Source organism: Semicossyphus pulcher, unplaced genomic scaffold, assembly GCF_022749685.1.
Source record: "Semicossyphus pulcher isolate SPU_LCO1_2020_fin unplaced genomic scaffold, fSemPul1.0.p SCAF_1, whole genome shotgun sequence".
Classification (NCBI taxonomy): Eukaryota; Metazoa; Chordata; class Actinopteri; order Labriformes; family Labridae; genus Semicossyphus; species Semicossyphus pulcher.
The window spans coordinates 38,348,026-38,375,723 of NW_027211603.1; the positions used below are offsets into that span (position 1 = coordinate 38,348,026).

At 45.8% G+C, this 27,698-nt stretch overlaps 3 protein-coding genes across 5 annotated transcripts; 2 read left to right on the forward strand and 1 right to left on the reverse strand.

Annotated features, from left to right (window-relative positions):
* The first annotated feature begins 10 nt into the window (after positions 1-10).
* Positions 11-9,703, forward strand: spg21 (SPG21 abhydrolase domain containing, maspardin). Its single transcript, XM_069660299.1, has 9 exons — positions 11-30; positions 598-660; positions 3,663-3,824; positions 3,972-4,052; positions 4,351-4,496; positions 4,579-4,687; positions 8,499-8,606; positions 8,681-8,821; positions 9,041-9,703. The coding sequence occupies exons 2-9, from the start codon at positions 598-600 to the stop codon at positions 9,146-9,148; spliced, it is 918 nt and encodes a 305-aa protein (XP_069516400.1). The 5' UTR covers positions 11-30; the 3' UTR covers positions 9,149-9,703.
* Positions 9,704-12,654: 2,951 nt separating this feature from the next.
* On the reverse strand, positions 12,655-22,273 carry shcbp1 (SHC SH2-domain binding protein 1). Its single transcript, XM_069657615.1, has 13 exons — positions 22,032-22,273; positions 20,728-20,952; positions 20,085-20,200; positions 19,651-19,859; positions 19,475-19,570; positions 19,169-19,399; positions 18,829-19,006; positions 18,045-18,165; positions 17,747-17,878; positions 17,534-17,652; positions 16,740-16,826; positions 13,715-13,853; positions 12,655-13,643 (listed from the first exon to the last, which is right to left on the reverse strand). Exons 1-13 carry the CDS (start codon positions 22,174-22,176, stop codon positions 13,351-13,353), a joined length of 2,091 nt encoding a protein of 696 aa, XP_069513716.1. The 5' UTR covers positions 22,177-22,273; the 3' UTR covers positions 12,655-13,350.
* Positions 22,274-22,672: 399 nt separating this feature from the next.
* LOC138593482 (U5 small nuclear ribonucleoprotein TSSC4-like) lies at positions 22,673-27,329 on the forward strand. Of its 3 annotated transcripts, XM_069664508.1 has the most exons (3): positions 22,673-22,756; positions 23,503-23,605; positions 25,594-27,329. In XM_069664508.1, the coding sequence occupies exon 3, from the start codon at positions 25,627-25,629 to the stop codon at positions 26,644-26,646; it is 1,020 nt and encodes a 339-aa protein (XP_069520609.1). In that variant the 5' UTR covers positions 22,673-22,756; positions 23,503-23,605; positions 25,594-25,626; the 3' UTR covers positions 26,647-27,329. The 3 variants fall into 3 exon arrangements, with proteins under 3 accessions (XP_069520609.1, XP_069520625.1, XP_069520617.1); XM_069664524.1 differs by lacking the exon at positions 23,503-23,605 and having other exon boundaries at positions 22,695-22,756; XM_069664516.1 differs by lacking the exon at positions 23,503-23,605 and having other exon boundaries at positions 22,705-22,756; positions 25,597-27,329.
* The last annotated feature ends 369 nt before the right edge of the window (positions 27,330-27,698 follow it).

Genomic DNA, 27,698 nt, shown 5'->3' on the forward strand with positions numbered 1-27,698 from the left:
CCCAGATATGGATAAACTTCCTCGGACACGGTGACTAACATCCACGACGTACGGTAAAAGCTCGATAAATCATATTTACACGCAGTTCATATATCTGCTGTTTGAGATGTCACCGTAAAAAGGGTTAGCGGCTACACATGTGAGACAGTTAGCACTGAAGCTAATTTATTGATAACATAAAACACTCTACTAGCTGAGGCTAATATTAAATAGAATAACGACTGAAGATAATAGTACAGATGTTAGCAGCTGAAGCTAATATTAAAGAGTGCAGCAGTTAAAGATAATGTAAAACAGTATACAAGATGAAGATAATGTTATGGAGTACAGTATTTAAAGCTAACAGAAAACAACATACCAGTTGAGTCCCATATTAAATAGAATAACAACTGAAGGTAATATTAAAGTGAGTAGCAGCTGAAGATAACATGGAACGGTATAATAGCTGGAGCTCATGTTAAATAATATAATAGCTACAGCTTATATTTAAGGGTATATCAACAGAAGTTAATATTAAAGTGTGTAGCAGCTGGCGCTAATATAACAGTGTATTATCTGAAACATATTTTCTGAGTGTTTGTGTGAATGTTTCCTCAGATGGACGAGATTAAAATGTCTCCTGACTATAACTGGTTCAGAAGCACTGTGCCCCTGAAGAGAGTAAGTACCTCATGATTTATAATCTGTAATCTCCCATAATCCTGGTTTTCTACATGAACACATCACAGAACATGTCAGTCATTTTAAACTCACAGCTTTTAAAATAAAGCACCGTTCATGGTAACAAGACAACACGGAGCATAAAAGTGTGATTTGTGTCCTGATCTTCACACAGTTATATTCAGCTCCATGTGTTTGTGTTGGACATGAATCACTGTAGCATGATGTAAATGAGCTCTGCCCTAAGTACAGACATTAATGCAGCCTCTCCTCATTGGGGGCCATGTTTGGGGGTTATGATTAATGTCTCTGTGGGTTTGTGGTACTGGAGAAAGTATGTTGATATGCTAGTTTATCATGTACAGGGCTGTGAACAAACAGAACAGACTGCCTGTCCCTATAAGGACTGAGGGCTTGTGGGTGACCTGTGTGTGTGCTGTGGTGTAGTGGGTTTGAACAGTGTCCCAATCCCAATGTCCACACTCACAGACTTTGAGGCAAACTCCTGCTAAGTGTGAGAGTGTCACTGTCAGCTCATCCAGTACGTGAGGTCTCTGATGGGGACTTTTCAATGCCACATTTCATGCTTTCTGTGAGTCCACATATCTGCAAACTTTCCTTTGGAACTTCCAAGAGTTTTTTGTTACCAAAATGTGTTACCTGTGAAACGTGACCCCCCACCCTCACTTAAATGTAAACAAAGTAAGTGTGGACGGTGAAGATAAAAAACGAAACATCATGTAATTAATCACTGTTGTGGTTATTTATTGAACATTCTTACAGACGTGTTTATTTTCAGTCCAACCTTTGCACATGATTTACATTCATGCATTTCCTGACTTTGGGTTGTTTGCTGACGTGTGAAAACACTGTGATGTCACAAACGCATGGAGGTGTGGCTTTCTTTCTTATCATTATTATTATGCTTCATCCTAGGGATGAACAATTAATCTAAATTTGATCAAAATCGCAATGTGGCCAACTGCAATGTTTTCAATTGCAAGAGGCGCAATAATAATGTATACATTTTAATTGTAATATTGTTCTGCAGAGATGTTCTGGTCACACATCATACTCAGACGTAACGATCAAATATCTTCGTTCGGTTGAGATCCCTGCAAACACCACACCATAATCATTTTAAGAGCAGCTCCAGTCATGTTTTAAGACATATAAAATGCTCTGCTTGAAATAATTAGTTGTGTCTGATATGTTTTTTTCTGCCAAATAAGTAAAATTACCTTGTAAAACTCCTCCCATGTCATCTCCTCCTTCTCCCGATATAACGGGATTGATCACTTGATCCAGTGATCTGCTCTCTATAAGCAGCGACACCTGTCGTCAGTAATGAACAGACCTGCAGCTGCTTCTGTTCAAACATCTGTTTAGATCAACATGACATCGTTTTTATGATGAGGTTAGGTCTGTTTCAGAGCGGACAATAGTCCTCATTATTCAAACTCATGATAACAACACAGGGATCCTGCAGGGAGAGGGACCAAGTTTCTGTAGGAATTCCTGGTAAATACCTGGATCTCAATCCCAACAGTACAACCCGCTGGCCTCCCAACACCATCATACTACAGGACTATTTCCATTTTCTCTCTTAACATAAAGATTACTTATAAAGTATGGTTTCAAAACACCTCTCAGACTTCAAATCCAGAGAGTCTGTGTTCATATGAGCCCGCTCTGATCCTCAGTCAGAGCTGCTGTGTGTCTCTGGATTACTGCAGTAAACAGCTCTGTGCTCACTCCTCTCCTTTGTTAGTCACTGATTAACTGACTGTACGTCCACAGGCTGTGAAACACTGTTTGAAGTGATGACACAGAGCAGAGAGGAGGACAAACAGCAGCTTTGTCAGCTACATTGATAATAATGTTTTCACAGTACAGTTCAGACAAGAAGTGCAGCTCAGAGTCCTTTACAAAAAGGACAAACATGATAGTAAGAGTAAGATATACATTAAAATAGAACACATACGTTAGAGGAAAAAAATACTGTAGTATAATGATAAAGCTCAACGTGAGACGTGTAAGAGCAAATCAAATATTTAGAAGAAGTGCACCATCAAACTATTACACAGTTACAGCACGTTATCTGTTGACATCAGATCACTGAATGTCCTCAGAACATAACTTCCTCATGAACACATGGTTATCACATCACATTTCACCACCACGACCTCTCTGCCACAGTACACCCAGCCTGTGTGCGTGTGTCTGTCACAGTGCGTGTGATGCTGCAGTAGAGGATGAACAGAAGACTTCCTGCTGTCGCTCTGTGTGTGTGCAGTGAGAGCAGGTGTTGATCATCATCACATGTGTTCACTCTGTTTAAAGTGAGCTGCTGTTTCATCTCAGCGTGATTACTCTGTGACATCATCAGTTCATTCATGAAGTACAGCAGGCAGTTCAGACGCTTTGAAATCACAACTTTATTAAACATTATCACAACATTTTCTCCTAAACTCACACATGAACACAAACAGACTGAGTGTCAGCGAAACACTGATTGTGTCTCAGAGTTTCTGGTGGAGCAAGTAAGTAACCTGCAGAGCTCAACAGAGACATCATGACTGCAGTTACACATGTTTGAAGCCTCAGCAGCTCCTCAGTCTGCTGTAGTGTAGGAGATGATGTTTACTTTAACTGGAACTGATGGAGGAGCAGATCAACACATCCAGTGATTAGAAATTGTTACAGCACACAGATGCTGTGTTCCCAATGCCATACTATACTAGCAGTACGTCCTGATGTGGCCAAAATGTAGCATGCAGTATGCAAACAAAAGCAAAATGTGCAGAATGTGAAATATACAGGATGTCATACTGATCCCATGCACACGTTTCCAGTCTCGCATTAATATGTGTAACTTCCTGTTTCCTTCCAGCTCGTCCTTACAGAGATGTCTCTGTGTGCAGATATTGATCTACTGCTCCCTGTCTGGACACAGACTGTAGGAACATGTCTCACTGTACTGTGTCTGTGTGTCTACTCAGATCATTGTGGATGACGATGACAGTAAGGTGTGGTCTCTGTACGATGCTGGTCCAAAGAGCATCAGGTGTCCCATCATCCTCCTCCCCCCGGTGAGCGGGACGGCCGAGGTGTTCTTCCAGCAGGTGTTAGCTCTGACAGGCTGGGGCTACAGGGTCATCTCGGTGAGACACACACTCAACACAATGTAATATGTTCCCATATGTTGTGTTGAATTCAGGCCAGCCAGTGTGAGAGCTGTGATGTCTGTTCAGTCCTGTGTGTGAGTCCTGAGTTATAACGCCCCCTGCTGGTGTGTCTGTGCTCTCCAGCTGCAGTACCCAGTCTACTGGGACCTGATGGAGTTCTGTGACGGCTTCAGGAAGCTTCTGGATCATCTGCAGCTGGATAAAGTGAGTCTGTGTCTACACACAGCTGACGGCTGCCTTTGTAGAGTGTATATAGGTAGATTTCTTCAAACAACATTACAGATGACATTATGAGCAGCAATAACAACATTTATAAGTCAGTTGACATCAGTCATCAGTCAGGCTAAGCAACAATTAGAAAGAAGAAACAGTCTGCAGGTCAACAAAGTAACTGGTACGTACAATGTAACAATATAAACATTCACACAGATCGAAACTGTCCCTGTGAAAGTGAAGGAACTATCCTGAATGCGGTCATGTGACCTGTGTGTCTGGCCCTCAGGTGCACCTGTTCGGGGCGTCTCTGGGAGGATTCTTGGCTCAGAAGTTTGCAGAGTGCACACACAAGTCTCCACGAGTGCACTCTCTGATCCTGTGTAACTCTTTCAGTGACACGTCCATCTTTAACCAGACGTGGACAGCTAACAGGTGAGTGTTAAAGGTTCCAGCACAGATACATAGCCCTCTGAGTGTTGAATGCTTCTTCATGGATGTTTGTTTCCATGTTCAGCTTCTGGTTGATGCCAGCATTCATGCTGAAGAAGATTGTTCTGGGGAATTTTGCTAAAGGACCTGTGGACTCCAAGATGGCCGACGCTATAGACTTCATGGTGGAAAGGGTGAGTGGACGCATGCAAGCGTACGTGAGTGCGTGCTTACGTACGTGCATTCAAATGCTGTTATTGTGTCACTACAGTGTTAAGTATGTGGAGTAGTGGATATGTGGAGCTAAACACTAGCATAACTAATGCTAAATTCCTCATGTCACAACATGTTCAACCTATAAGAGAGGAAACAGCCTCACACTGAGGGCTGCTTCAGGCTCTGCTTATGTTGCTTAAAGTCTGTTCATGGTGAGACGTTCACTGGACCTCCTGCTGGAAAACATCTGTTCGTCAGAATATTAGATGAAACTTATCGTTTAAGGAGTGACTTTGATTTTTCAACCACTGTTGTGATCCACCTGTTGTCACCCTTTGGTTCCGGGCCATGGTCTCGCTTTGATTCTGATTTAGTCCGGCTGTTGTTCAGTTGTGATCTATTCTTGTTCCTGATGTTATCAGGCTGCTGTCCGGCTGTGGTCCTGCTTTAGTCCGGCTGTGGTCCTGCTTTAGTCCGGCTGTGGTCCTGCTTTAGTCAGGCTGCTATCCAGCTGTGGTCCTGCTTTAGTCAGGCTGTGGTCCTGCTTTAGTCCGGCTGTGGTCCTGCTTTAGTCCGGCTGTGGTCCTGCTTTAGTCAGGCTGTGGTCCTGCTTTAGTCAGGCTGTGGTCCTGCTTTAGTCCGGCTGTGGTCCTGCTTTAGTCAGGCTGCTATCCAGCTGTGGTCCTGCTTTAGTCAGGCTGTGGTCCTGCTTTAGTCAGGCTGCTATCCGGCTGTGGTCCTGCTTTAGTCAGGCTGCTATCCAGCTGTGGTCCTGCTTTAGTCAGGCTGCTATCCGGCTGTGGTCCTGCTTTAGTCAGGCTGCTATCCAGCTGTGGTCCTGCTTTAGTCAGGCTGTGGTCCTGCTTTAGTCAGGCTGTGGTCCTGCTTTAGTCAGGCTGCTATCCAGCTGTGGTCCTGCTTTAGTCAGGCTGCTGTCCAGCTGTTGCCCTGCTTTAGTCCGGCTGTGGTCCTGCTTTAGTCAGGCTGTGGTCCTGCTTTAGTCCGGCTGTGGTCCTGCTTTAGTCCGGCTGTGGTCCTGCTTTAGTCAGGCTGCTGTCCAGCTGTTGTCCTGCTTTAGTCCGGCTGTGGTCCTGCTTTAGTCAGGCTGCTATCCAGCTGTGGTCCTGCTTTAGTCAGGCTGCTATCCGGCTGTGGTCCTGCTTTAGTCAGGCTGCTATCCAGCTGTGGTCCTGCTTTAGTCAGGCTGCTATCCGGCTGTGGTCCTGCTTTAGTCAGGCTGCTATCCAGCTGTGGTCCTGCTTTAGTCAGGCTGTGGTCCTGCTTTAGTCAGGCTGCTATCCAGCTGTGGTCCTGCTTTAGTCAGGCTGCTGTCCAGCTGTTGCCCTGCTTTAGTCCGGCTGTGGTCCTGCTTTAGTCAGGCTGCTGTCCAGCTGTTGTCCTGCTTTAGTCCGGCTGTGGTCCTGCTTTAGTCAGGCTGCTATCCAGCTGTGGTCCTGCTTTAGTCAGGCTGCTATCCAGCTGTGGTCCTGCTTTAGTCAGGCTGCTATCCAGCTGTGGTCCTGCTTTAGTCAGGCTGTGGTCCGGCTGTGGTCCTGCTTTAGTCCGGCTGTTGTCCTGCTTTAGTCCGGCTGTTGCCCTGCTTTAGTCAGGCTGTGGTCCTGCTTTAGTCAGGCTGCTGTCCAGCTGTGGTCCGGCTGTGGTCCTGCTTTAGTCAGGCTGTGGTCCTGCTTTAGTCAGGCTGCTGTCCAGCTGTTGTCCTGCTTTAGTCAGGTTGTGGTCCTGCTGTTGTCCTGCTTTAGTCCGGCTGTGGTCCTGCTTTAGTCAGGCTGCTATCCAGCTGTGGTCCTGCTTTAGTCAGGCTGCTGTCCAGCTGTTGCCCTGCTTTAGTCCGGCTGTGGTCCTGCTTTAGTCAGGCTGTGGTCCTGCTTTAGTCAGGCTGTGGTCCTGCTTTAGTCCGGCTGTGGTCCTGCTTTAGTCAGGCTGTGGTCCTGCTTTAGTCAGGCTGCTGTCCAGCTGTTGTCCTGCTTTAGTCCGGCTGTGGTCCTGCTTTAGTCAGGCTGCTATCCAGCTGTGGTCCTGCTTTAGTCAGGCTGCTATCCAGCTGTGGTCCTGCTTTAGTCAGGCTGTGGTCCGGCTGTGGTCCTGCTTTAGTCCGGCTGTGTTCCTGCTTTAGTCCGGCTGTTGCCCTGCTTTAGTCAGGCTGTGGTCCTGCTTTAGTCAGGCTGCTGTCCAGCTGTGGTCCGGCTGTGGTCCTGCTTTAGTCCGGCTGTTGTCCTGCTTTAGTCCGGCTGTTGTCCTGCTTTAGTCCGGCTGTTGTCCTGCTTTAGTCCGGCTGTTGCCCTGCTTTAGTCAGGCTGTGGTCCTGCTTTAGTCAGGCTGCTGTCCGGCTGTTGTCCTGCTTTAGTCAGGCTGCTGTCCGGCTGTGGTCCTGCTTTAGTCAGGCTGTGGTCCGGCTGTGGTCCGGCTGTGGTCCGGCTGTGGTCAGGCTGTTGTCCTGCTTTAGTCCGGCTGTTGTCCTGCTTTAGTCAGGCTGTGGTCCTGCTTTAGTCCGGCTGTTGTCCTGCTTTAGTCCGGCTGTTGTCCTGCTTTAGTCCGGCTGTTGCCCTGCTTTAGTCAGGCTGTGGTCCTGCTTTAGTCAGGCTGTTGTCCTGCTTTAGTCCGGCTGTGGTCCTGCTTTAGTCAGGCTGCTGTCCAGCTGTTGTCCTGCTTTAGTCCGGCTGTGGTCCTGCTTTAGTCAGGCTGCTATCCAGCTGTGGTCCTGCTTTAGTCCGGCTGTGGTCCTGCTTTAGTCAGGCTGCTGTCCAGCTGTTGTCCTGCTTTAGTCCGGCTGTGGTCCTGCTTTAGTCCGGCTGTTGTCCTGCTTTAGTCAGGCTGTGGTCCTGCTTTAGTCAGGCTGTTGTCCTGCTTTAGTCCGGCTGTGGTCCTGCTTTAGTCCGGCTGTTGTCCTGCTTTAGTCAGGCTGTGGTCCTGCTTTAGTCCGGCTGTTGTCCTGCTTTAGTCAGGCTGCTGTCCGGCTGTTGTCCTGCTTTAGTCAGGCTGCTGTCCGGCTGTGGTCCTGCTTTAGTCAGGCTGCTGTCCGGCTGTTGTCCTGCTTTAGTCAGGCTGCTGTCCGGCTGTTGTCCTGCTTTAGTCAGGCTGTGGTCAGGCTGTGGTCCGGCTGTGGTCCGGCTGTGGTCAGGCTGTTGTCCTGCTTTAGTCAGGCTGATGTCCGGCTGTTGTACTGCTTTAGTCAGGCTGCTGTCCGGCTGTGGTCCTGCTTTAGTCAGGCTGTGGTCCGGCTGTGGTCCGGCTGTGGTCCGGCTGTTGTCCTGCTTTAGTCAGGCTACTGTCAGGCTGATGTCCGGCTGTGGTCCTGCTGTAGTCTGACTGATGTCCGACTGTGAACATGCTGTGGTCCAGCTGTGGTTTGGCCCGGCTTATTTCCAGCTGTGGTTCAGCTTTAGTTCGACTGATGTCCTGCTGTAGTCCAGTTTATGTCTGGCTGTGGTCCGGCTTTATAGTCAGGCTGGGGTTTGCTTGTGGTCCGGCTGTAATCTGGCTGTGGTCTGGCTTATTAGTCAGGGTGTTCATTTATTCCGTCTTCAGGTTCCTGCTCAGATGTTGTTTCACTTCATGTTCGTTGTGTCGTCAGTGGAAGGAGTGATGTGAGAAAATGTGCAGGCAGTTTAGATCAATGAGAAGCAACAAGATTGATTTCTATCATCTCAGTCCTGGAAATGAAATAAGAAAAGGTGTAACTACAACAGAGGATCCGTTTGTCTCCGAGTCTGAGGATGTTTAAGAGTTTAACTATTAACCCCTGTCCTCCATGTGTTGTGTCTGCTGCAGTTGGAGAGTCTCAACCAAAGTGAGTTAGCATCACGGCTCACACTCAACTGTCAAAACTCGTACGTGGAGCCGCACAAAATCAAAGATGTTGCTGTGACCATTATAGATGTAAGTGTTAAACAAGAGTATACATGTGTACTACAGTACTGCAGTCACCTGACACACCTGTGTTCTGTGTGCAGGTGTTTGATCAGAGCGCGCTGTCACTGGAGGCAAAGGAGGAGATGTACAAACTGTATCCTAACGCCCGACGAGCTCACCTGAAGACGGGAGGAAACTTCCCCTACCTGTGCAGGAGTGCTGAGGTCAACCTCTACATACAGGTACACTGACACATGATGGAGGTACTACAGTCTACACACAGGTACACTGACACATGATGGAGGTACTACAGTCTACACACAGGTACACTGACACATGATGGAGGTACTACAGTCTACACACAGGTAGGCCGTCCTGTCCTGTTATTCCTGTTTGTTTCTAAGGTGATTCTTCTCGTTGTCGTTGTTTGATCTGATGATGCTGCTCGTTGTTGCCTTCAGATCCACCTGCGTCAGTTCCACGGGACGAGGTACGCGGCCATTAGTCCTGACATGGTGACTGCAGAGGAGCTGGAGGTGCAGGCCACTCACCTGAGCGACGACCAGTGAGACCACATTTACCTGTAGAGTCTCCTCTGAACATTTCCTACAGTCTCTCTTCTCCTGAACGCATCATTTCAAACAGGAAGTCCCCCAGGCTTTCTGTGGAACCAATCAGTGGAGAGTATTTTCATTTGACAGATGAAGCAATATTTTGATAATGAGCCGCTTTGCTTTAACAACACGTGACACTTTGCCTTATGTGAATGAATCTGATCCTGTTGCACTTATAAACTGCCTGAACTGTGTTTCTATGTTTGTGTTATATAAAGAGGTTAACAGACCGGCAGTGAGCTGGTTCCTGTTAACACAAAGAGCCTCTGTGTTTCCTTTTTATTGCACACCTTGTTGTTGTTCAGTGTCTGACTGCAGGAAGACCACATGCTGTGTAATAACCATCAAACATCAGTGAGTCAAGTTTCTGGATGTTTATTCTTTTTAGGAACGGTCACTTCCTGTCTCTACAGGAACAACAGTGAACCAGGTGTGGGTTCATCCATCGCTCCACGTGCCCCTGCAGCTGTAACTCTTCTTCCTGTTTCTGAATAAATGAAAACAATGTGATGTGCCTTCTGTAACAGATAGTTCCACTTTATTGTCCTTTTCCATTACACACACACACATCACTCAGACAGAAACACGTAGTATATAAATAATGTTCACGGCCTCCTCACTGTGACACATTCCTGCAGAATCCGTGTACTGTTTGAAAAGATGAAGTTTTCCTCTTTTCTTTCAGCACCTGTGTGAGTTTCACTACAATAAACATCGAGTGGCTCTATCATCATTTTTATACCATCAGTGGATCAAATAAGTAAAATAATGACGGCTCAGGTTTGTGTTTTGATCCTCATCCCGTCCACCTGTCCAGGTGTGTGCATGTGAGAGAATGAGAGCTCTGCTTTTATTGAACTCTTTTTAAAGGTTTGTTTTCTGTAGACAAAAACAATCAGCTCGTGTAGTTTTTATACAATATAATATTTCATTTATTATAATGTCATTGTATCTGACAGCTGATGTGACTGAAAACAGCAGCTACAGGCCTACAAGCCTTTCTAAATCTAAAGCCTGCCATCTGTAGCTGATGGATGTGTTAACGTGTGAAAGGGGGAATGTGACAGGAGTGTAAAGGGCTATGAGTGGTCATAAGACTAGAAAAGAGCTATACTGTTGAAGTGCAGTCCTTTTTACCATTAGTGGTTCAACAGTGACACCTGCAGGACAGTGTGGGGGGTGCAGTCTCCTGTAATCTGAGAAAGAAAGGAAACACTGCTGATTCAAGTGTCCTGAACTGGATTGTGGTCAGAGAAACTCTCTGTAGACAGTGACGAGGCTGAAGGATTACGGACTGTCTGTTCCCTTATACTTTTTCAATCAAAAAAAAAAAAAGAAGAAGGTTCAGGAGGTCAGGGGCAAGGAAGCTCAGTCTGATCAGTCTGCTCGCAAAGAACAGGACTTAAAAAAAAACATGGAAGCAGTGACATGAGGGGCGTACCAGGGGCTGGGGTGTGGCACCTTTGTCCATGACTGCTGGACAGCGCTGTCGAGTGGGATTACAAACGGGAGTCACAGCTGGCTCATGTATTGCCGAAGTGGTTGCCATAGGTTACACATAATGATATGCATAGCGTCACCCCTTCCATTAAAGGGATTGGCTCCTTAGGTTTGTGACGTCTCAAACTGCCAATCTGAACACGTGTTGTTCAGCCTGTCCTTGGTACACTGCAGTTTAAAAGCAGACAGGCCCAGCCATGGAGATGATGCTGCTGTTGTCCCTGATATGTCTTGTATGTCTGCTATACCCTCCAGGCTGACTGGCACAGAGCCACCATGCATTGAAGGGTGTCTCTGGTCTAACGCTATTCTGAATACTAATTCAGCATTCACACTATTGTTATCCTGTTCTTTATTTTTCTCCTTGTGTATGTTTTTCGGCACCTTTCATCTCCTTCGTACTACAGAAACTGTTCAGCATCTTCAGCACATGTGCTATTTCTTTTCACATTTCTGCTCTTTACACGTTGAAAAATATTCAGCTTTATCTGTTTTTTACAAAACATTTACAATTAAAATATGGTAAAAATCTTCACTTCAACTCATTCAACAAATGCTTCTGCTTCAGCATACTTTCACTCACAGACTTCATTTTTGCTTTTAAAAAAATCACAATTATTTCAACTATTCATCTATAATTCAGCTTGGTGCTATCTTTTACAGTTTTTGAATAATACAGCTCAATAATACAAGAAGTGTTATGAAGATTTCAGCCCTCTTCAGATTTTATAATGGGTGTGTATTACGCCGCTAGAGTGCGTGATGTCATCGTTATAGTGTAGAGAATGTCAAAGATAACTCAAACGTTTTTAAACATTTTTCTCCCAAGTCCACAATTTTCACTCCACACACACAACTTTACCATCAAAATGTAGGAAATCTTCTCCTCTATCACTGATAAACTTTTGAAACAGAACGGATAGACAGTTTTGGCACAATGAGCTTCAAAGCAACAGGAGCGCCGAAAAACTCTCCATCCACCGTAATGTTGACCGGAAATGTCTCCATCCAACCACAAAGGGAGCACTTTAGTATTTCACTGTGGGGTCCACATGTCTATCTACATGTTCAGCAGACGTATACATGCTCACAGTATCATTCTGATAACTGATTATTTTACCACACATCCCTCTTATTTTAAGGTGTAAAAGTCAACATTTTTACAGCGTTCCTCTCTTGCCTTTTTTACCGTAATTACCTTCATATATTCATCATCACTTCTCATTTTAACAGTGTGGCTGAAGCAGACAGCCAATGAGGCTCCTTTTTGTGCAGAAGAAGCGTCAAATGAAGCACAATCTCGGACAATGATGATCATGCCAGGCGTGTAGCCAGCGGGTAGCGATAAACAACTTCTGGTCAAGGCTTCCTTTTCAGCGTGCTGCATTGTGTACAGAAAAAGAAACAGATTGTCTTGTGATTTACTTTAATTAACGGCTCCTAAGTCGATATTTCAACATCATGATGCAGATTAGTAACAAGTCCACATGAAGCTTTGTCAGGTCTGTCCTCAAGAGGAGAAGAAAACTACTTTGACATGACAAGTTTGTTGAACAGAGGTCGGATCATCATTTATGATGCATTCGAAGAAGTTGGGAAATCAAACGCTGATTAGCTTTCATGACACAGGGTCAAGTGAATTTGTCTCAAGTTGAGTTTTAGATCTAGAACAGATTGTTAGCTGTTAGCATGCAGATGTCTGTTTCTAGAGATTAATAAGAAGCTAAATCGTTGTCAGATCACGCTGATGGAGCCGGGATGTCATTATGGTGGATTACGTTCCGCCTGCTTTTCCAGCATACGCTGATACAAGGTTGGCCGATAGAACTCGCCTACAAGCGTAGTCCAAAGGGAAACCAGAACCCTTGCCTTCCCGGAAATTCACGTCCCTGCCTACAGCTTCTACATTTCTGTGTAGAATCTGTAAATAGAGATTAAGTGAAGCGTAAAACGTCCCTTTTTCTGTGCGCTCGGAGCCTGAAGCAGAAAGCCTGCGTTAGCAGAGAAAGTTCATATCCACCTTCATGACACCTGTGATCTCTAACTTGAGGTTTTGTTGAGCCAGCTTACGTACACCCCTCTGGGGCTTGATAAGCACTTTCCAGGTGAGTCAGGTGACAGCAGTACAGAGGTTTAAACAGACACTTTAATCTGCAGGAAATTCATTCATCTCAGAATATGTACAGGTAGCACTTTAAGCCAATAGTGACTCATTCGTATCATCACTCAGTCAAATTAAAAACACAACTTTATTTTTAACCTTGATTTCCCTCAAACCTTAAAAACACCTGAACGCACATCAACTCATGAGAACAGAACATTACTGCATCAGTGCAACCACCCCCTGAAAGGAAACAACATTAAACCTCAAGTCCAACCAAACCTGCATCCAAAGTGCTGAGTGGATTTCACACAACAATAAAACTAAGTAAAACGTCCGGAGCCCAAAGAATAAATAAGATAAAATTCAGAGTTCAGTTAATACCTGACCACAACCACTTCCTGTTTCATCAGCGGCTCTGCAGACCTCCTCCACAGGCCGACGTGAATCAGAAATATTTCAAAGCATCTAAAACATGAAGCTGAAGAACGTGAACACTCGTTGGTCCTGGTTAGATCTGTCAGGACACGGCATGTGGACGGTCTGACGTTGTCTGTCAGTAGTAGAAGGTGCCAAAGTCGCCCATGCCGTTCCGTCTGAACTGGTTTCCTGTGATGGACACAAAGATCTGGTGGTCCATCAGATCCTGCACCGCTCGGCTGACACAGGATGTCTCTTTGTTTCTGCTCAGCTGACGGCTGAACTGCCACTTCCTGCCTGAGTTGGAGGCTGCTCCGCCCTCTGTGCTGTTCTCCGCTGACTCCAGCGGCACTGAGCCGCTGCTGCTGACAAGGGGTGTGGTGGAGCTGAGGGGACGGTCTGAGTCGGCTGTGGGTCCTGCAGAGTCTCCTGAGAATGAAAGGTCTGTTCAGTAAGGATCCAGTTAGAGGTTGGATGGTGCCTGTGTGGGCTCCACCTACCTTCAGCTCTGTCAGCAGGAGCTCCTTGCTGCTCTCCGTCGCTGGGCTTCACTAAGATCACCCCGTAGCCTTCGTTGTTGTGGATCACGTTGTTCTCCATGGTGATGGACGGCATCGCATCCAGCTCATCTGCAAAGTCCTGAACTCAAACACAGACAAGTTCACATTTAATAAACAGTCATGATTCATTAATCCAAAGCCTTACGCAAAGCCTCTGGAATCACTGAGCGTTCCCTCAGTTAAAGAGAGACGCACCATTAAAACAAAACTCAACAAAACTTTATCAATTTTTAACTGAAAATACGGCTTTAATGAACAGAAACTGAGAGGTTAAACACTGATGGTGGCAGTACAGCAACATCATGGACGCCAAAACCTCAAAGAAGAAGAAGAAGATCGTCACAAGTTACAGCAGGAGGACGGGAGAGATGTTGCAGCGATCATGTCATTGCGGAAATAAACAGTCTCTCCTGGTTGTTCCAGACAGTAAGAGTAAGAAGACCCTGAAGGAACGTCCAAAAATGTCCACTAATAAGATGATGCACGTTTCTCTTCATCATGAAAGAAGGCGCCATTATTGTGTGATCACACAACATGCTTTTATGGGAGTCTGAGTCAGACAGACAGACGTAGATGATAAATAGAGAGAGGAGAGAGAGACCAGCAGCAGCAGGTGATGAGACGTAAACAGCAGACACGACACCTCATTAATGTATCCGAAAATGTGTGTGATTTTATGAAAAGCCTTTGTAATATTAAATAAATTCCAAATCTAATCATTAAATGCTTAATTATAGCAGCTGTGCATCGAATGTGAGGTGCACACCTCAAATGATCTTGTTTTTCTTCAAGTGAATCCATTTTTGAAGGTTTACAGTACAGAAATGACTCTTGAAATTCTGATCACTTTATTTTTTATTAACATAATTTTCTTGTACTTTTACTTTAAGTACAATTATGAGAAAAATACTTTTGATACTTTTTAAGACTTTTACTCAAGTAATATTAGAACAGCTGACTTTTACTTCTACCAAAGTCATTTTCTGGTTTGATATCTGGGCTTTTACTCAAGTATGGCTTTCAGGTACTTTGTCCACCACTGTGTGTTTCTGTACAAAACAGAGTTTTTACCTCACCTTAGTGATGACATTTTCAACATGGGTTTTAATGTGAACGACTCAACAAGCTAACCAACACCAGTATATTTATACTCTGGGACTCTCCCAATGTTGCTTTTATTCAGTGTTGTGTAGACTGCTAAAATTGAAATCTCTTGATTTGGAAGAAAAAAACATGAATTTCTTTTTGCTGGTGTTTAGTATGCGAGAGAAAGTCCCGTGATCAACGTGACTTTTCATCTATGACCATGTGTTTGTCAACGTGATCATGCCTTTGCTGAGAATTGATTCCTAACTATTGAAGAAATGTGTCTCGTGTGTTCACCATTTTATTACTTTGTTCATGTTGTAAGTAATGATAAATAAGACTGCTCAATGTAAGGAAGTTTATCCTGGATGGGAGTGTAAAACCCCCTCCTATGTGTGTCTGTGTTTGTGTGTTATATATTGTCTGCTGTATCAAAGAGATGTGTAAAAGAAGATTAGGGATGATAGGCATGCGACATTCTCAGGATGATGAAGACAGAACAACGTGCGATATAGTAAGTTAAAGTATTAATTATTTAATGAACTCAAATGACATCCTGAGTGTAATCATGTGTATGTTGTTGTTTCGTCAAAGCATAAAGTCCACTGTCTCAAATGCTATAAGAAGGGGAAGAAACTGTTATTCTTCAGTCATTACAGAATGGCTCTTGCTTGCAAGCAATAAAAGTCGACTTAGAAACTGGAATATGGTGCTGGGTGATATTTTGTTACCCTCTCTCACCAATCCTAGACAAACGTACGACAAAAGTACTAGTTGAAGGCTGATGAATGTATTAAAAGAAAGAGTCAGTAGAACAATACAGAAAAGTTTGAGCTGCATAAGATGGATATTACAATCAGTTATAAAACAGAATACTATTATTGTAAATTGTTAATAAGAAGGGGCTCAGAACGGCTCCCTGGGGAACTCCTTTTGTAAGTGGTAAAAACTCTGATTGGATATTTCCAGCTTTGATACACTGAAGTCAATCAGAGAGGTCATTTTAAAACCATGTAAAAGCAATGGAGTCAAAGCCAATATTACAGACGACCTGAATGAGTAGAGAATAAATGTATTGAAAGCTTTACAAAGTATAAAAACAGCAGCACAATGCTACTTGTCCATAACAGAAACAATAACGAACTAATCTACCTATGCATACTACCATCTCTGCAGTCTCTGTAGTGATGGCAGAAACGGTACTGTTTATATGTCTGAAACCAGACTGGTGAGGAAGAGAAACAGACTATTAAGTGAGAGTTAGTTACATTTCAGTGATTCCAGATTCCAGATTTTACCAGTCAGGAACATTTGCATATTGGTATAGACGTACACAACAAAAACAGAACTACTTTCATATACAAAGCCATGAGTAATTTCAACAGTTGAACAATACCGTTACATCCACATGGTGGTGTTTGACTTACAGATCGGAGCTCAATTTCTTTATTTAAGCAAGATGATCTCATTTCTAGGGGGCGAGTTTCAGGGTATATGAACTTTTGATGTTATGATGAAAAAGCATTGGATGCTACATCCAAGCAATTGTTCCTACACATTGAGAAAAGTATTTCTCAAATGAATGTACCCATTTTATTATTATTGTAGCTGTTGTGATTTTTTACTTAAATGTCCCTGTCATAGGCTTGTAAACCTGCGTTCAAACCTAATGCTGTGAGTGACGATGAGCAGCAGTCGCACAGTTAACAATGGTTGTTTGAAGGGAGTTGAATTTTAAGGATTTAGTCTACATAGAAACATTATCTGAATGTCGTCATGAAACCACCCTGTTTTATAACATTAAGTCAGATCAGAGGCCTGCCCGTCTCTACAAACACTCAACATATAATGTGTTTAACATGTTGAACGTGTTTGTCACCTTGATTAGGATCCCGTCCTTACAGTGATGGATGCCGTTACCCACCAGGCTGCAGACAGAGCCGGGGTAAATCTCCACTCCGGCCCCCTGTAGACACACAGCAACGTGAGCACACACAAACTCACACTATGCTGAAGGTGCTTATTAATCACACATATTTAAACATGACACTGCTCCAGTCTGTGGTCCACACATGTCCCCACAGACCTGAACCCGCTCCTGATCCACTATAGACAGGTAACTCTCAACTCCACCATCATGGAGAGCTGTGAAAAGGTAAATAAAACCGTCTTCACCTGTATCTACTTTATGACAGCAGAGTGGTCAGAGTGTGGCCAGAGTGTGGCCAGAGTGTGGCCAGAGAGTGGTCAGAGTGTGGTCAGAGTGTGCTCAGAGTGTGCTCAGAGTGTGGCCAGAGTGTGGCCAGAGTGTGGCCAGAGAGTGGCCAGAGAGTGGCCAGAGTGTGCTCAGAGTGTGCTCAGAGTGTGGCCAGAGTGTGGCCAGAGAGTGGCCAGAGAGTGGTCAGAGAGTGGTCAGAGAGTGGTCAGAGTGTGCTCAGAGTGTGGCCAGAGTGTGGTCAGAGTGTGGTCAGAGTGTGCTCAGAGTGTGGCCAGAGTGTGGCCAGAGTGTGGCCAGAGAGTGGCCAGAGAGTGGTCAGAGAGTGGCCAGAGAGTGGCCAGAGAGTGGCCAGAGAGTGGCCAGAGAGTGGCCAGAGAGTGGTCAGAGAGTGGTCAGAGAGTGGTCAGAGAGTGGCCAGAGAGTGGTCAGAGAGTGGTCAGAGTTGTGGGCCTCACCTTGGAGCCGTACAGGTCACACATGTTCATGCTCAGACAGGCTGATGTTCTGACGATCACTCCAGTGGTCTCACACTGCAGCACACAGTTCTCCATGTTCAGAGTCCCCTGACGTACGCCTGACATACGACACACAGGGCATAATGAGTCAGAGGCAGCAGACAGCTGGATGTCTGATGCCTGATGGAGGTGGATATAGTCATGCAGACTCACACAGGATGCCCTCGATGGCGTCATGCTGGATGAACTTGATGTTGGACAGTTTGACTTCTGCTCCCGTTGACTCCACAAACGAGTCACCTTTGTTCTTCTTCTCAATCACCACCTCATCAGGGAGCCCGAAGCCTGACACACGCACCAGAACCAGGACAGTCGGTTTACAGAGACTATTATGGTACAGATGTGTGTCGATGCACTGTCACACTCACACAGAGCTCTCCATAGCACACTCACCGGGAGGAGAGTGAACTGGGCAGTATCTGACTGATAGCTCCTGCGTGAGGAAGTTTACCTTCTACAGAGATGGAGTCTGGGATAAAGATGGAGCTGCTCACACTGTAGACCCCCGGCAAGACTATGACCACATCCCCCTGATGACATGAGTCCACCGCTGACACTGGATCTCTGTGGAACTGAACACACCAGCACCATTGGTCAGCACAGACCCTGAACCCTGACACTCACACACTCATACACAGGCCCAGCAGGGAGCTCTTTGGAGGCTCAGTGTTTTTCAGTTGCTTTAATACAGATTATCTGCTGTAAAGAAGTAAAGGTGGAATTCTTTTTCTGGATGAAGAGGAGGCTGAAGCACATAGAGAGAGACGACATCCTGCAGGTCAATGCGAGTGACTGCATATGAAGATGGAAAGTTCAATGACTGTAGTGTTAGTGTTAGTTACGTCTCCTCTCGCTATTCCTCCTCTACTCTGCTACTCGGGAACAGAACGCTGCAGGAGCATTGTCAACAGAGCTGTCAATCATGAGGTCACGCCCCCTTTTTATAGCATCAAATAACTAATTAAAAGTAAAGTTGTCAGAAATATGAACACTTGGACATAAATCACCATGATAATAACTAGCTATAATGACAGAAACCATGTTTGAGAAAAATGTTTTGACATGTATTAGGATTTGACTCATGTCCCATCTGTTAACATAGAGGAGGCGGTTTTTTATAGTTTTTTTGGTCCGATGGAAAGAACTAGTCTAGAAATAGTCTGTTAATGTGTGTGTGTGTGTGTGTGCGTGTGCGTGTGCGTGTGCGTGTGTCTGTGTGCGTGTGTCGTTCTGACCTGGATCTGTGTGTCCTCAGAGGAGCACAGAGGCAGCAGTCTGTCACTGAGGAGGGACTGCAGCTGGATGCTGCTGCAGGACGCTGTGACCACATGGACCACCTTCGTGCCTGAACACCGGATCCCCCGACTCTGCACACACTGCTGCCTGCTGTTACCCCTGTACCCCAGCACATACCTGAGAGGAGGAGGAAGCGGAGGAAGAAGAGTAGGAGGTAAGGAGGTATGGAGAACGTTAACACCTGTCCTCCCTGAGCAGAGGTGTCTTGATGATGTGAGGATGACAGAGACTTAGAGGTGAAGATGATGAGTATGTAGGGATGATGAAGATGTTTGTTACCTGAGCAGGGGGTTCTCAATGATGTGCAGCTTGCGGCGCAGCGTCTCCAGCTGCTCATACAGCTTCAGGCCCTCCACCATGGACACGTTGTCCAGCTCAGAGTCAGAGTCTAAGCTGAGGATGCTGCGCAGCGCAGAGAACTGCTGGAAGCACTGGGAGCAGGATTCAAGTAAGGACTGGTACTCTGCCACCAGACCTGCAGGGACCCGGTCCTCCAGGATGTCGTAGTACCTGAGAGCAGACGTACACGAGTGATGGGGAGGAACACACATCATCATCATCCTCCTCGTCAGAAACTGAACTCACAGCCGCAGACGAGGCTCCACACAACGGACAAAGTAATCAAAGTCATCGTCTTCGTCCTCCTCGTCCCACTGCCTCCAGATGTGCTTGTAGAAGAACCTGCAGACAGAAGAAGAAGAACCTTATCACAACTCATACAGGTGAGGTCCAGGACCAGGATCAGTCCAGCAGAGTCCCACCTGAGATGCTCCAGAGCCAGCGCAGTCTGGTCAAAGTCCCCGGACTGCTCATAGACCACGTGCAGCTCCTGCAGGGGGACTCTGTGCTGCGTGGCCTCCAGCAGAGACTCTGCAGACTCCTCAGAGAGCTCACAGCCTTGAGTGTCACACTGCAGAGGAAGAACCAGCCGCACACAGGCCTTCAGCTGTTTCAGGTCCACGTCCCGCACCTGAAAACACCGGCAGGTCATTAATACTCACTGAGAACTCAACCGTCTGTGTGGTTACACTAACAGGTTTGTCACAGTCACCACACCAGAGGCTTCATGATCTAATCTATAATAATAATAATAATATTTTATATATATATATATATAATAATATAAATATTTTCTGAGCTGGACTCCTGACTTCTTACAGGAAGTAAATCAACGAGGTGTGAGACTCAGGCTCACCTCTACAAGAACATCAAAGACATCGGTGCACCACAGAGCCAGCCAATCACACGGCTCCACCACCTTCTCCAGGTAGTCTGCAGTGAACGCCTTCACCTCTGATGGCTTACAGTCTCCTGAACACACACACACACACACACACACAGATCATGGTTATAATTATATCATACATGAATGTGTGTATGTGTAGTACATACCAAGCATGTAGTCCTGGTAACTACACAAAGCTATATATGATGTTATTGATATCATTATTATATTATAAATGTGTGTGTGTGTGAGAGTGAGAGTGTTTGCATGAGTGTGTGTGTGTGTGTGTGTGTGTGTGTGTGTGTGTGTGTGTGTGTGTGTGTGTGTGCGTGCGTGCGTGTGTGCGTGCGTGTGTGTGTGTGCGTGAGTGTGTGCGTGAGAGTGTTTGCATGAGTGTGTGTGTGTGTGTGCGTGCGTGCGTGTGTGCGTGCGCGTGAGTGTGCGTGTGTGTGTGTGTGTGTGTGTGCGTGTGTGTGTGTGTGTGCGTGTGCGTGTGCGTGTGTGCGTGTGCGTGAGTGTGTGCGTGAGTGTGTGTGCGTGTGCGTGTGCGTGTGCGTGTGTGTGCGTGCGTGAGTGAGAGTGTTTGCATGAGTGTGTGTGTGTGTGTGCACACCCAGCATGTAGTCCTGGTAGGCCTTGAACCTCTCGTAGAACAGCAGGTGGCAGGTCTGAAACGTGTCAGGAACACATGAGTTCACTCCTGCATTGCGCTCACATCTCTGTAGCTGAGTCCCACTGGGTGCACAGTTGAAGTGGTCGGTGCCACTGTCATCATCATCATCATCATCATCATCATCTTCATCATCATCACTCTCATCCTCTTCATTCTGAAAAAGAGCTGAGAGGAAACATAGACCTGTGAAAGTGTGTTGAGGATTTTCCGATACTGAATAAACTCAGGAAAACCCAGTGAAATGAAAAGTTCAGTGTGTGTGTGTGTGTGTGTGTGTGTGTGTGTGTGTGTGTGTGTGTGTGTATCATTCATGTTAATGATAATAATAATAATAATAATAATAATAATGTGCAGCTTCCAGCTAACACGTTTGTCTGAACAGATGTTGAAGCTCCACTGGCCTCTATTCTTCTTCCGGCAGGTCAAACAACTATAACCAGTAGAACTAGAGGAGAAACCTGTCTGACTGAGAAGTGGACCGTCTCACAGCTTTATGGAGTGATCATTTTAATCTGTATGTGTCTCTGTCTGTCCCTCAGCCACACGTCTGCACTCAGAGCCTTATCATCTCACAGATGAATAGATGCATGAATGACTTCAAGTCTTCACTGACTGTCAGGTGGCTCTATGATAGATAGATAGATAGATATGGTAACCCAGGTGACCCCTGAGCCCAACGTGAAAAAGTTTAACATGAGCTGAGGGAATAGGGCCAAACACAACATTAAACAAACACAACATGTTTACATTTGTGAGACTCACTGCTCAGACTGGTCTATGTTGGTATTAGCTGCAGCTCGGACTGAAACCAGTTCAAGTGAAGACTGTGTCCATTATATTGAATTAATGGGCGGAGGTATAAAGGTTATCATTAATGACATTAACTTGGTACAGTTGGGGGTTGTAGAAATGTAACAGCAGCATGATGACGTCACATGCATCAGCTCCATAAAGCACCGACACAGGTGTTAACCAGCTGATTAATGTTGAGTCCTGTTTACAATACTGTTAGACATGACTGCACAGCGTGTGGTTTGGAACAGAGGTATATACTCAAAGACGCTTAAAAGAAAACTGACTTCATATCAGGCCGTTACGTTAATATTACTAATGACAACGTCAACGTGCCAACGACTGAGCGTATGCCGTAGGCTAAGTGGTGAAGCTAACAGATTCCGCGTTTTCAGTGACATTATTTAACACTGAAACATTGTAACGTTAAACAATAATAACGTTAACCAGACCTTGAGTAATGACGGACATGTCCCCGCAGTTCTTCACCATGTCGAGCTCAACGTTAACGAAGGACTCCTGATCCTCGACCACGATGTCCGCCATGTCGTCCACAGTGTTTACTGCCGACTGTGTTTCTCCGGCTTCTCGCTCCATAAAGAATTAAAATAATTACTCAATACTTTACTCGGGTTAGTTTCAACTGACTAAAAGTCAGCAGCGTCTGTTAAGTTTGACAAACACAAACCGAACAGTCACACCCAGATACTTTCAAAATATTCCCGGTCTACAGAGGCACAGCCAATCAGGAACTGTACAACTGCAGGAAGTCCCGCCCATTAATTCCCGAACTCCTGTCCTGTCCGGCCAATAAGGAAAAGAGTGTAGAGCATATGCAGTCCGCTTTTGCAGTGCTGTTCTAGACCTTATAAAATGACAGGTCGTTCTCTTATCCTTCTTTTGTAAACTAATTATCTGAGTTTGTGTACTTTTTCAATTACTCATGGTGTGACTTTGCGCTTATTCTCTGCTGATGACAATGTGTTTAGACCAATGACTTTTATACAGTCTCTGGTTTTAGACTCGGGAACGACATTCTGCTGCAGCGGCAACGTATAACCTCTGGGGGGCAGCAGTAGTGTGGGTAAAGCCTGTAACAGTGACGGTAACGTAGAAGAAGAGAGTGTTGTGACTGGCGGATCACACAACCTGCTGTGGTCGTGACGCCAGCAGTCAGGTAACCCGCGGGGAATTAACCCTAAACTAATGAATACATGTGTAACATAGAGGGTCAGTCTATGGAAGTATAGTATGTCTGCTACGGGATGTGGTTTAGCGGAACAGTCGCAAAGCTCTGTAAACTTTCATCACCGCATCAGTTAGCATTAGCATGCTAACAATCGTTGTTTGGTGTTCAGCTAATGCGGCCTTAACACGCTGCTTCACGCACATCGTGGACGCGTTTGATTGATGTTTCACAGTTAAATTCTGCCATCGTAATATAAAGTACTAAATCATTGAGCTCGTGCGTGAGTGTATCTGCAGGGTTAAATAAAGCTTAGCCTCGTGAGACAGTGAGGGGGAGAAGCCCGGGCCGGCTGTGTGCTGCTCTATGGGGGTCTGCAGTGGGAAAACACTGTTTAATAAAGCATCTCACGTGTTAGCCTGTCCCAGTCTGACTGTAAAGATGGAGACTAGCTAGTTGATTAAGTAACTAAATGTGTGGTCTACTAGTACACATATTAACTGTAAGAGATGTGTATCACATCCTGTAAACATTCCCTAATTAATGTAGCTGGTTTGTAGTTCGAACAGTCCCTCTGAATGAATGTTAACTACAGTATTTGTCCGGACACAGTACATGCACTTTCACCACGTCTCCATTTGAATCCACTGATCCAGCACTACTTTAATAATCAGTATGAAACACGTGTTCAGAAGTCCTCTGTGTGTTTGAATGGTGTCCTGTCTTTTAAAACTCAGATTGATCATCAGAGAGGCAGAGTGAGGACAAACGCCTACATGGTTGCTGCCACAGGACAGATCTGATTGGCCGTGCCTCTGAAGTGAACCTGCTCCGGAGCAGGTTAGCCGTGCAGCTAAATCGTTTTAATGTTTAATGTGAAGTGAGTCTGCTTTGAGGAGTCTTGAGTTCAGACCAAAGATGGATTACAGACCCACAGATCCTTGTGGTGCAGGCATCAGTCTGACAGGGTAGACACTCCCCACAGAGGCGCACCATGCTCTGAGAGTCCACCGGTAGACAACACTCAGTCCGTATATCAATAATGGGATGCTTCAGTCACAGAAAGATTTCATATATGATCCACATTAAGCCGCAGAGTTCCTGTCAGAGGAACAGATGATGTGCTCTGGACCACTTTACTGAAGAATAATAATAAAACTATAAAAACGACATCAGGAAACATGTTCATGATGCTCTGTAGACTTCAAAGATAAAAACACCAAACACACCTGATGTAATTTTATTGACGGTGTCCTTGTCACATCAGCTGCAGAAGTCTGTGATAAACTGAGCTGAGGTCAGATTCAGGACTCACCCTGCTCTCATGATCATGCATGTAGGCACTCTGTTCAAGGAGCAACCTCGGATCCCATCGGTTATAGTCTGACAACAATACAGCCTCTGGGCACACCTGTGAACATGTCGGGGCGTGTAGCTGGAGGTTCTTTTTCTGCGTGCTGCTTTGTTACAGAAAAAGAACCAGATTTTCTTATGATTGACTTTAATTAATGGCTCTTAAGTTTGCTGAAATAACATCATGATGCAGATTAGTAACAAGTCAATGTGAAGCTTTGTCAGGTCAGACAACTACTTAAAAATGAAGTTTGTTGAACGGAGGCTGGGGTGTCATTACAGCGCATTATGTTCAGCCTGCTTTTTCTCTCCACACTGTTTTTCCTGCGTACGCCACAGCCTGCTGATACGTGATTGGTCAATACTACCCGGACTACAAGGCTACTGTAAATGGAAACCAGAACACTTGCCGTCCTGGAAATCCACGTCCCTGCCTACGGATTCTACATTTCTATGTAGCATCTGTAAATAGAGATTATCCAAGGAGTGACTTTGACCACATGGACACACACACACACACACACACGTTGGTAGTTTGTGTGTTCATGTGGGCTGAAAAGATTAGAGGATGAATGTGACTAAATGTCAATGTGTGGAAACAGAGCTCTGCCATTAGGCTCCTCCGAGATGAGCATGGCCTGACGGTTAGATTGTTGTCCACCCAGCTCTGAAAACCCGACTGTGCGAGACTTTGAAGTCCCGTGGGAGCGAGGTGGCCGCAATTTTCAGGGCCAGGCTCCACCGACTGCATGGCGCCGTGCATGATGGGAAACGACTTGCTCTGGTTTTAAATGAAGCGCCAACTGTCTGAAAAAAGCTTTGACACCGCCCACAAGGAAGTGATGAGACTTCTGTCTTATTCATCATTATTCATTAAACTTAATGAAGTGTCAGACAGACACCAAACGGGTTTATCAAAGTACTGTCATTCACAATGTGATGCTTTACTCATTCCTCATGAACGCTGTCTTAATAAACATATCTGCAATATATCGAAATAACTATTAAAACCCCTGAATAACATATACTGAGAACTTGTATGAAGAAGCTCTTGGTATACAAACTCCTCCATCCAATTAAAATAACAACAACAAATGAAGACTTTGTTCACATCAGGTGACAGTGAGGTGTTGGTATCATAGATGGTATTTTTATTCTCCCACACATAAAATCCAAACAATAGTGAGCTTGCCAAGCATGATCAATGTCCCAAACTATAAATAAATGTATTAGAAACACAGGCTAACTATAATATACAGGCTCATTTATCCACTAGTTTTACATAAAGTGTGCTGAACAACTCTGTTTTGCCTCCACGTGAATATATACATATATGACTTAAACCTGTTCGTGTGTGTGTTTAAACCTGTGTGTGTGATGACGCTGGTGAAGACCACACACTTGTTTTTAAGTTGTTCCTATCTTGACCTTCTCCCCCTCTCTCCCTCCCCCTCCTCCCCCCTCCTCTCCCTCAGCAGCCCTGTGTTCAGCTGACGCTCTCTGCAGACATGTGTGATCAGAAGAATGGCAGCGACCTTGGAGATGACGTGGACGAGCTGTCGGCCAGTGATGACTCTGAGCCAGAGGAGCGGCCCAACACCGCGCCCTTTGACCCCGAGCTGGACCACAGTGATGAAGATGATGAGGAGGAGGTCTGTGCTCCTGCTGGACTCAGAGCTCAGGGTCCGTTCAGTCTGAGGGGGGGGGGCTCGGCCTTCTCTCACCGCAGCCAGAGCATCTTCGACTGCCTGGACAGCGTGGCCCGGCTTGCCTCCTCCTCCTCCTCCTCCTCCTCCTCCTCCACCTCCTCCTCCTCCACCTCCTCCTCCTCCTCCTCTGTGAACCAGCAGAGCGGCTCAGACGGAGTGTTCGCTCGGCCTCTTCCTCCTCCTCCCAACAGGAAGACCAGCCAGCCTCCGCCCAGCTCCCCCACCCCCGCCAAGAGGAGGGGGGCCCCTGACTACCTGCTGCACCCAGAGCGCTGGACCCACTACAGCCTGGAGGAGGTGAGCGAGACCAGCGAGCAGGGAAACAGCCGGGCCGCCCTCAGCTTCTTGTCTGACTTGAAGGAGAGGAGGGAGGAGGGGCAGAGGAGGGAGGAGGAGCAGAGGAAGGAGCAGCAGCAGGAGAGCCAGAGTGACTCCTCCTCCTGTCACCTCCAGCATAAGATGATCTTCTCCAGACCTAGCAGACTGACGAGGGATCAACCTGCTGAACAGCCGTCAGCTGTGAGGAGCAAAGAGAAGGAGACGCACCTCAGTCACCTGCAGGAGGAGGAGGAAAAGGAGGAGGAGGAGGAGGAGGGGAAGGGGAAGGGCAGGGAGAAACACAAGGCAGGAGGTAGGAGAACAGAGCAGATTGTTGAAGAGGCTGAGGAGAAACAAACTGTGGGAACAAAGGAGGAGAAAGAGAAGGGTGAAGAGGAGGAGGTAGAGGAGAAGGTAGGGGAGGTGAACCCCAGCTTCACCTCCTTCAGGAAGATGAAGCGTAAGAACTACAGGAGGAGCTCAGGGCGAGAGGAGAACTGATATTTAATCTAAACCTTGACCTCTGATGACAGCGTGTGGGCGTGGTCAGGAATGTGTAGCCACACCCCCAGCGATGTCACAGCTTCCACAGGTTCACCTGGTCATCACTGCAGGGGGCTGAGACACAGAGACCAACAGAGATAAAGTGAAACTGAGTGAATCTCCTCGCAGCAGGAGGACACACGCGTGCACAATACAAACGCATGGTTCACACATGTGAATAAGCTAAGCTAACGTTAGCTCGCTGTGGAGTGAGACATTCACATAACACTGTGGCATCAAATGTTCAGTCCAATCTTCACTCTGTATTCACCAATAAGTTATATTTGAATACATTCAGTGATGAGTTAAACAGGTGAACTAGTGTTACACCCACAGCCGAGGACTCGGTCATCATCTGACAAAGCCAGAGACGTTTCAGACCTCCCAGAGGAGCTAACGTTAGCTTATGTAGCTTCCTACATAAGGAGAGGCTTCTGTGTGAATCAAAGAATCGTGTTTCAGAAGTGAACGTGGACTTTGAGGAGGTTTACTTTTATCTGAGTGAAAGAAGCGTCTGTCACACTCTGGTCAAACATGCAGAAGCCGAGTAGGAGGTTCCAACTGTTTTACTTTGTATCATTTTGTATTGCATGTTGTGTCTTTTGGAAAAGTCTCATTGTTTAATAAAAGTAGTGATTTTGTATCGTTCGACCTGTCGTCCTTTCAGAGACATCAGTGGCTCGTTCACCTGGAAGAAACAATGAGTCATCAAAGTTAATCCCTGCAGTGTCTCCTCATGGTTAAAGGGTCCTCAGAGGCAGGACAGACAGTGTCACGGTTCCTCTTCACTCCTTTAACAAACCTTCATTCATTGTAACAGACCTGAGTTGTCCTCTCTCAGTCTGTGAACACATGAATGTACACTTGCACGTGAGGCATGGTGAACATACAGCACATAGACATGAACCCTCTCACAGAGGTCTGTATGAGCTCCACAGAGAACCTTGAATTATGAACAGTAGTCTGTCTTGAAAGTGTTCATTATACCTGCAGAACTCTACAGTCGTTTC